General features: G+C 54.7%; 1 protein-coding gene and 1 long non-coding RNA gene across 2 annotated transcripts; one reads left to right on the top strand and one right to left on the bottom strand.

Moving 5' to 3' along the window:
- Positions 1 to 434: 434 nt before the first annotated feature.
- On the top strand, positions 435 to 5,195 carry LOC106003775. The gene is made up of 2 exons (XR_001176457.2): positions 435 to 692; positions 3,969 to 5,195. It is a non-coding gene; the product is annotated as an uncharacterized LOC106003775 (long non-coding RNA).
- On the bottom strand, positions 2,012 to 4,038 carry LOC101670109 (arginine vasopressin). Its single transcript, XM_004772898.3, has 3 exons — positions 3,766 to 4,038; positions 2,390 to 2,591; positions 2,012 to 2,258 (listed from the first exon to the last, which is right to left on the bottom strand). The coding sequence occupies exons 1-3, from the start codon at positions 3,883 to 3,885 to the stop codon at positions 2,080 to 2,082; spliced, it is 501 nt and encodes a 166-aa protein (XP_004772955.2). The 5' UTR covers positions 3,886 to 4,038; the 3' UTR covers positions 2,012 to 2,079.
- Positions 5,196 to 8,112: the final 2,917 nt, after the last annotated feature.

The following is an 8,112-nucleotide window of genomic DNA, read 5'->3' as shown; positions in this document are numbered from 1 at the left end:
GGCGCCTCAAATTTCTTCTATTACGGATTCTCCTTTTGATGTCAGAACTAAGAAACCTTTGCATAGGTCAAGGTCATTAATGATTTCTCTCATAGTTTCTTCAAGATGCTTTAGAGTTTCAGGTTTTCCTTTAGGTATATGATCTATTTTTATTTAAACCAGCTGCCTCTGTCTACCTCCTGTCAGAGGCAGGCCCCTGGCCAGGGCGGCCTCCGCCATTAAAAGATGGTGCCTGGCTAGTTGCCAGGTTAGGATTGCCTCGTGAGACTAAGAGGAACACCCAAAGAGGAAGTAAACAGTATTGGTTGCTAGCGAAGTTGTTTGTTTAGGTGCATAGCCTGATTCGCTCCCTCCTATACCCTGCTCGCTGATTGGTCATGTAAGTATATAAGTGTGTAGACTTGCGGAAATAAAGAGAGAGAAGATGCATCCGAACCAGGGTTCTTGTCGTCCTTGCCGGGCGAGGGCGATACCTCCCTGTGTCCTGAAGGGTTACTAAGTTCCTATGAGATCTGGCCTGTCCCAGTCCTACAAGACCTGGGGACTGGCTCTGATGGGCCACACCAGGGCAGAGGTGGGAGTCTATGGCAGGGATAGAAGCCCACAGGGCTCCTGCCCTCTGTTTATACTTAATCCCTCTGAGCACTGAGCCAGGTCAGGAGTGATGGCAAACGGAAGAGCTCTAAAACCAGGTAAGAGCCTGACTTCCGCTGAGCACCAGGAAGCTGCTGAGGCTGAGTCACGACACTCTGCCCTAAAGCAGGGTGTGGATCAGGGCTCAGAGGGTCTTTTCTCTGCCTGCCCTCCCTCCTGGCCTCTAAGTCAGTGGAGGATTCCAGAGGAGAAGAAGCCTTTTTTTTTTTTTTTTTTTTTTTTTTTTTTGCCCCAAGGCCTGGAGCAAGAAATCCCAAGGACAGGATGTAGAGAACAGATGGAACAGAGCAAGAGGAAGGGAGGGTGTCATGGGACAAGGAAGGAAACAAAAGAGGGCCAAGGAGCTGGGGACCGGGGAAGAGAGGTGGGTGAGGCACAAAGGGGATAAAGGAATAGAGGGGACAAAGAAGGACAGAGGGACACAGAATAGCATTGGCCGAATGCCAGTGGATGTCTGTCCTGAAGCTGCACATACATGTGGGAGGTCCAACAGCGTGTATGTGTGTGTGTGTGTCCCTGCCCACGGTGAGTCTGTTTGTATATGTGTTTCTCTGGGTATGTCTGTGGTTCTGATTGTGTATTCAGGGTCTCTACCCATAGCTGAGGTCAAGTACCCCAAGGCATGCCCCTATTGGTTGTTCACTGGTCTGTGTTTGGGTTAGTGTGTGTGGTTTGTGTGGCTGTGTGGATGGGGTGGGGGGGGTGTCATGTAGCGAGGGTTTCACTGGGCTCCGTCTTCACTCTGGCTGAAGGGGGAGATTTGGCGAGTGCTTAACTTCTTCCTGGAGGGATAGTATTTGGCCCTCTGTCTGCTGGGTCTGGGGTGATTTGCTGCTTCCCGCCTCCAGACTCTCTCTCTCTCTCTCTCTCTCTCTCACACACACACACACACACACACACACACACACACAAACACAACGCACAGCCCTGGATGAAATAGTAGACTGGAAATCTGGGGAGTTGGGTGGGACCCTGAAGCCGTGCCTCAGTGTCCGGGAATGTAAAGGGGCATAGGAAGCCCTGGTCACCCGTCGGTCCCCTTCGAGCTTTCTCACTCTTCCCTCGGAAGCTCTCAACATCTCTCTCTCCATCCTTTCTCTGTCTTCTCTTGCTGTCTTGTTCAACGTCTTCCCCTCTCCTCACCTTTCCTTCCACCCCTCTGCTGGGGGGTCCACCCAGCCCCTGCAGGGTCGCTCTTGGCCCCAGCCCTGCCCGCCCCCGCTCCCCAGGTCGCCCTATCCCTAGTTGCCCCTAGCACTTAGCCAAGCCAAGATCGCTTCCCCGAGGCTGGGGCGGCGGAGGAAGAAGGGCCGGCGCCCCCTCCCCACCCCCGAACACTGAGACAGACACTCGCGGGTGCGTTTTAAAAGGTTTATTTCTCCAGGTTGCGGGGTGACGGGAGAGGGGAGAGTGTGAGCGAGCGGCTCAGTAGACGCCGGGCCGGGCGGGCTCCGCGGGCTCGGGCGCCCCCGCCAGCTGCACCAGCCGCAGCAGCAAGGCGCCGGTCGGCCCGTCCAGCTCGGTCGCATTGCTTCGGTCGCTGGCACGGGCACGGCGGTGGAAGCCGGAGCCCCCCCGGCACTCGGGGTCGGTCACGCAGCTCTCTGCGGTGGGGAGGGGGCATAGGGTGAGCGGGAGGCGGGCGGGACCCAGATCGCCCAGGCCCGCCCGGAACCCCACGGGCCACCCCTGCCCAGATCCCCGTCCGCCCCGGGGCTGTCCCGGTCGCGCGCACCATCGTTGCAGCAGATGCCGGCGGCGGCGCAGCGGCCCCCGCTCCCGCATGGCTGGTGGCCGGACTGGCAAGGCGACGGCAGGTAGTTCTCTTCCTGGCAGCGCAGCGCCTCGGCCGTGCCCACGAAGCAGCCCAGCTCGTCGCCGCAGCAGATGCTGGGCCCGAAGCAGCGCCCTTTGCCCCCGGGGCCGCAGGGGAGACACTGACGAGAAGGGCAGGGGTGGGGGGAGGTGACCGAGGGCCGAGCGAGGCCGGGGGGGGGGGCACGGGGTCGGGGGAAAGGGCGCACGTCCACTAAAATCCCTGGGTTTTCAGGTGACAGAGGACTGGCTCTGAGTGACAGCCCTCAGCATCCTCCCTCTTCGTTGAGGGGGGCCCCCTCCGCACCGGGCTGCACGGAAGAGACCCTCCCTCTCAGCTCTGGGGCCATCACTGGTGTGCGCCCCTCTCTCAGCCGCCCACCCTGCCCCTAACTCCGACCTTCCTCCCCTGCTCCCGTCGCTGAAACTTGATCTCTAGCACCTGCCCCGCCCACAGCACTTCCAGGCCCCTCCTCCCGTTTCCCGTCTAGGCTCTACCAGCTGGTGGGCCTCACTGGGCCTGGACCTGAGCTCACCGCCCAGCGCTAACTGGGGGTGGCAGAAGCCTGACCCTAGGGAAGGGCATGGGGCACCTCACTGACTCAGGTTTCCAAAGGTGCCAAGCAGAGGGAAGGTCAGTCTGTGGGGGCTGCCCACCACCCACTCCAGTCGGTTCAACAGCTCAGAATTGAGCCACCTCTGGCCTCGGTGGGATTGAGCATGGTGATGGGGTTTCCCTCAGCTCTGCTGAAAAGGGCATAAAAGGGAATTGCCTGGACATGCAGGGTAGGGGAGAACTGGGCTAGGTTACCAGCAGAAGTTCCTTGCTGGAGGTGGCACCCTCACCCCAAGGAGCTCAGAGCAACGACCAGCTTCTGTGTGGGGCCCAGGGGAGCTGTGGCTAGGAGAAGGTGAAGACTGGAGCGGGGAGGCCTCCCATGCTGGCTAGGACACAGCCTGTTGTGGCTTCGAGGCTCGGACCAGCACAGAGGAGGCCTTACTGTCCAGTTCTCCCTGATGCGCCCCAAGCCCGGTTACTGGGGAAACACCGGCTTGCCTTCCTCCCTTGCCTGGATGAGGATAGCGTCCCAGAAGTCCCCCAGCTTGTCCTAGCCTGCCTGGCAGCCTGGCCACCCACCCTTGCCCAGCCACGCCAAGCCTCTCTTCTGCTGGGCCCTTCCCCTTAGAGCCTGCCTCTTCCACAACTTCTCTCCTTCCCGGCCCCTGCAGGGTAGTGCTGGCCAGCCCAGGGCCTCTGTCCCCTCCAGGCACTCCTGAGATGCGCCAGGCTCATACCTGTCTCAGCTCCAAGTCAGACAGGGCCCTCTTGCCGCCCCGAGGGCAGTTCTGGAAGTAGCAGGCGGAGGTGAAGGCCAGCAGGCCCAGGAAGCAGGCAGGGAGCATGGCGTCCGGCATCCTGGCGCAGGTGGGCACAGTGTGCGGATCACTGCGCGGACTGTGCAGCACGGCCGTCGCTGGCTGCCTATTTATGTCTGCAGGTGTTCCCCCGGAGACGACGTGGCCGCCAACCCCCCTCCCCGGTGACTCCCCAGGAGCCCACGACCGCCAGGTCCCAAGCCGTCAGCAGTGATTCAGACGTCTGGGGACGCACGTGGACCTGTCTGGGGGGGGGCCTGCGGGGGAGGGCCACCGGCCTCCAGGCTGTCACTGGCAGCGCGGCTGCGGTGTGACAGGAGCTGCTGCAACGGTGACTTGGCTCTCTGGACCTGGGGAGAAGGACAAATGGGGGCGGGGGTCTTGCAGAGACCATCCCCAAGCTTTCTGGCTGCCCAGAAGAGGCTGGGGGGGTCAGCGGCCCGTCCCCAGACACGGACACCTGAGAGAGTGGTGAGGGGGGCCTGAGGAACTGGGGTGCAGGGAGCAGGGTTGGCCCCTGCCCAGGAATGGTGGGACAGGGGACAGTCAGGTGTGCAGAACCCCATCAGGAGGGTTGGTCTCCTGGGGTGGGGGTGAACGACACTCCCATCCCCCACCCCACACACATCCAGAGCAGGATTCAGACCCAGTAAGATTCAAAGGTGAGGGAAAGGCATCTGCCCCAATTCCTACCCCTACAAGGACCCTAGTTTGTGGAGTTGGGGCAGGTACTGTCTCAGGCCTGGAGTAGAAATGGGGGCACAGGAGGTTTGGTGTTGGGGGGCTAAAGGAGCCACAGCCGAATGAGACTAGCCTGAGAAAGCAGACTTTGGTTCACAGCCCCAGGCCAGTAGGATGAAGGGACTAAAGCCTCCCTCTCCTGGGCCACCGGAGTGCCCCTCTGGTCCTTGGACCCCGGCTAGCCACCCTACTCCTGTCGGGATCTGTTCGGCCCCTGGCTCTCCCAGCCCCAGGCTCTTCGCCTCCTCTCTAGGGGAGCCAAGAAAGTTCTGGCTGCCTTCTCCCCAGCAAGTGCTGTGGGAGACCTTACACTCAAGACCTTACACTGGCCTTTTCAGGAACATCCCTTTATGGACTGTGAGGACACTGGAGCCCAAAGACCTGTCAGAATCTGGCTTCTGTTGCTCAAAACCTCCTGACTCAGGCAGTTTTCTTGATCTTTCTGTGGCTCACTTTCTTCCAGTATAATGTGGGGAAGACACTAACTAGTATCCACCTCATAGTGTGGTGAGGACTGAAATAATAATATATAAGAGCTTTAGAAAAGTTTCTGCACTACCGTAAAGCTAATTAATAATAGTATTGTATTAAAAAAAAAAATAATAGTATTGTATTGTAAATGCCATTATTTTTATTAAGAGCTGAAGAGAGTTTTCCAGAGAGAACAGCTTCCTGGGGTAACCCAGGAAGAATATTTTCATTCCATTCATGGGGCCTGGAGAGAAGCTGGGTCCCAACTGTTGCTCCCTTGAGACTCTCAGTTGTGACGGAGACCACAACGCCTAGTTTAGGCCAGCTGTTGTGGCCCTGGCCCGGCACCTTACCCTCTCTGCACTTCAGGTCCAAGTCATCATCTGAAAATGTATGGAGCTACACTCACTAAAGGGCTCAGGGCCTGGGACAGGCCAGGACACACATGTCCCAACCAGCTGTGTCTACTAAGATCTTCATTCTAAGACTTGCCTCCCACACCAGGGCCCCCTTGAAGACCTCAAACACCACGGCCATTGAGATGCTAGAGGGCCTGCTCCTCCAATACCCACCTTCTTGGAACATGCATGGGCTAGAAAAGTCATGTTACTGTGCTGTCATGTCAAATATATCACCTCATGTGTAAGGATATCACCTCATGGATCTTTTGGACACACTATGCTCCTACACTTCCTTCACATGTTCCCTTTTCAGATCTACTTTTTCACACCTCCTCTATCCTTACATCCCCTACACCCGGGCTCATGGATCTTTAGTCACATGTCATCTTAAAAGAGAGGACTTAGGGGCGCCTGGGTGGCTCAGTCGTTAAGTGTCTGCCTTTGGCTCAGGTCATGATTCCAGGGTCCTGGGATTGAGCCCCATGGTAGGGAGTCTGCTTTCCTCTCTCTCTGCCTACCTCTCTGCCTACTTGTGATCTCTGTCTGTCAAATAAATAAATAAAATCTTTTTTTGAAAAAAAAAGGGAGGACTTAGGTCTTTCACCAGTCCCTCCCCACCCCACCCCCTATACATGCTTTCCCATCCACCATTAATTTGTTATAATGATATCATAATAGTTAGATGAGTACTGAGTTAGACTTCAGATATACTCTCCAAGCTAAGCCATATGGTAGATTATGATGACCTTTCCATCCTTAAACAGCTTTCCGTGTTCTCTGGAGTTAGAGATTGCCTTGGGTTTTCACTGTGGTCTCTGTACTATTTTCATCCTGAAGTCAATATTTACTCTTCAACCCTCTCCACCCAATCTTCCACCCAAACCAGTGCACCAAAACTCCTGTTATTGAGGTCATGAATGACCTCTACCTTGCCAGATTTTGTGGTCATGTCTATGTCCTCATTTTACACAATTCCCTAGCAGCATTTGACCTGGTTGAGCACTTATCCTTTTTAAAACTACACTTCAGGGGGCACCTGGCCACTCAGTTGGTAGAGCATGCAACTCTTAATCTTGGGGTTATGCGTTCAAGCCCCACATTGGGTGTAGAGATTACTTAGAATAAAATCTTTAAAATAAAATAAAATAAAATAAAATAAAACTACGTATCCTTTTTTTTTTCTACCATACTGGATGTTCTATCTCAGTCTTCTTTTCTGCTTCTTCCTCTTTGATTTTGACTTCTAAATATCGGAGAATCCCAGGGCTCATTCATACATCTCTTCTCTTCTCCTCTTTCTACACATCTACTTCTAACCCCATGACTTTATATACTTTCTATAAAATCAAGATTCCCAAATTCATAACTCCATCTTGGGCCTCTCCCCTGAGTTCCAGATTTGGAGCTACAACCTACCTAATGACACCGCCATTAGGTGTCATTGAATATGCAACCAGCCTCTCCAACTCATCATGCTCAGACTCAACTCCTGATTCTCAGCCGTTCCCCTGCTCTCTCCCACGGTTTCCTAACTGTAGTCAGGAAACCAGCCAGCCAGCCAGCCAGCTGCTCCTCGAAGAACCCAAGACTCACCTTGGTCCCTCTCTTTTCCTCACCTCTTTAGTAATCCTCCCTTGAAAATATATCTCAAATCTATGCCTTCCTTTTGCTCCTGCTTTGAAGTCTCAGAGCATGTTGTTTTTTGGTCCTAGAAGGTTCCCCTACTCTCCCCTCAGTAGGACTCCCCTGGCCGCTTCAGTGTCATCTCCTAAGAGGACACTTCCCTGGCCGCCCACCTGGTGAATCCCTCCCTCGGCCCCACCTCGGTCACTTTCTAACTTGAGTCAGTGTTGAAGGATTAATTGTACAAACGACAAACTGCAATTCACTTACTTGTCTGTTTATCTGTTGTGTGTGATGGCTGTACCCATCTAGAGTGAAACCCCCAGCGCAGAAAGGACTTAAGCTTTCTGTTCAGTCCCATAGCCTGGTACAGTGCCTGCCACACAGTGGGTTTTGAATAAATTACGCAAAGGAGGAAGGGAGGTTGAGAAGTCCTGGGTTCCAGCCTCAACTTTCCCAGGAGTTACTCCACGACTTTGGGTAAGTCACACCTGTTCCCAAGGTTTCTTGTTTAATGCACTAACTTCCCTTCCTATCTCTCTGAGGACTTCAGGGAATCAGATGAAGGTGATAGAAAGGTTAAGATTTTCTGAAATATTTACAGAACAAAGAGTTGCAAGCCTCCAGATTAAGCCTCAAATCTCAGATACTCTTTAAAGTACTTCCTTACTGCCAGAGCATCTTTTCTGAGAGCAGGTGATAGTTAGCTGCCCAGGGCCATCCATCCCTGTTTCTTATTCTCCTTTTATCAGGATCAGCCCTGGGACTGCACCACAGGACACTGCACGCTTCTTGTCGGAAGGGGGTTGGCCGCATTCTCAAAGGGCCTCTGCGGCCACAGTAAGCCCACCTTCCGCCCTCCTCACCTGTGGTCCACTAATGACCCCCAGGACCCTCTGCAGTGTAGACACACAAATGGCCTGTCCGCTGTGAAGAGGTGAACTGCAGTGAGCAAAGTTGTAGGAGCCCCAAACTGCTCACTGAATTGAATCAAAAAGGATCCACAGAGCAACGATCACAAGCGTGAGAA

This window comes from Mustela putorius, unplaced genomic scaffold (assembly GCF_011764305.1).
Source record: "Mustela putorius furo isolate JIRA1106 unplaced genomic scaffold, ASM1176430v1.1 tig00000874_pilon_pilon_pilon, whole genome shotgun sequence".
NCBI lineage: Eukaryota > Metazoa > Chordata > Mammalia > Carnivora > Mustelidae > Mustela > Mustela putorius.
The sequence above is the reverse complement of the archived record's forward strand: the minus strand, read 5'-3'. Positions and strand labels throughout refer to the sequence as shown.

Excerpts from the sequence above, each read along its gene's own strand:
- LOC101670109 (XM_004772898.3), bottom strand. The coding sequence starts at position 3,885 with ATGCCGGACGCCATGCTCCCTGCCTGCTTCCTGGGCCTGCTGGCCTTC. Across the intron at positions 2,592-3,765 it reads CTGACTTGGAGCTGAGACAG|TGTCTCCCCTGCGGCCCCGG; the intron begins GTATGAGCCTGG and ends CCTTCTCGTCAG. Across the intron at positions 2,259-2,389 it reads CGGCATCTGCTGCAACGATG|AGAGCTGCGTGACCGACCCC; the intron begins GTGCGCGCGACC and ends TCCCCACCGCAG.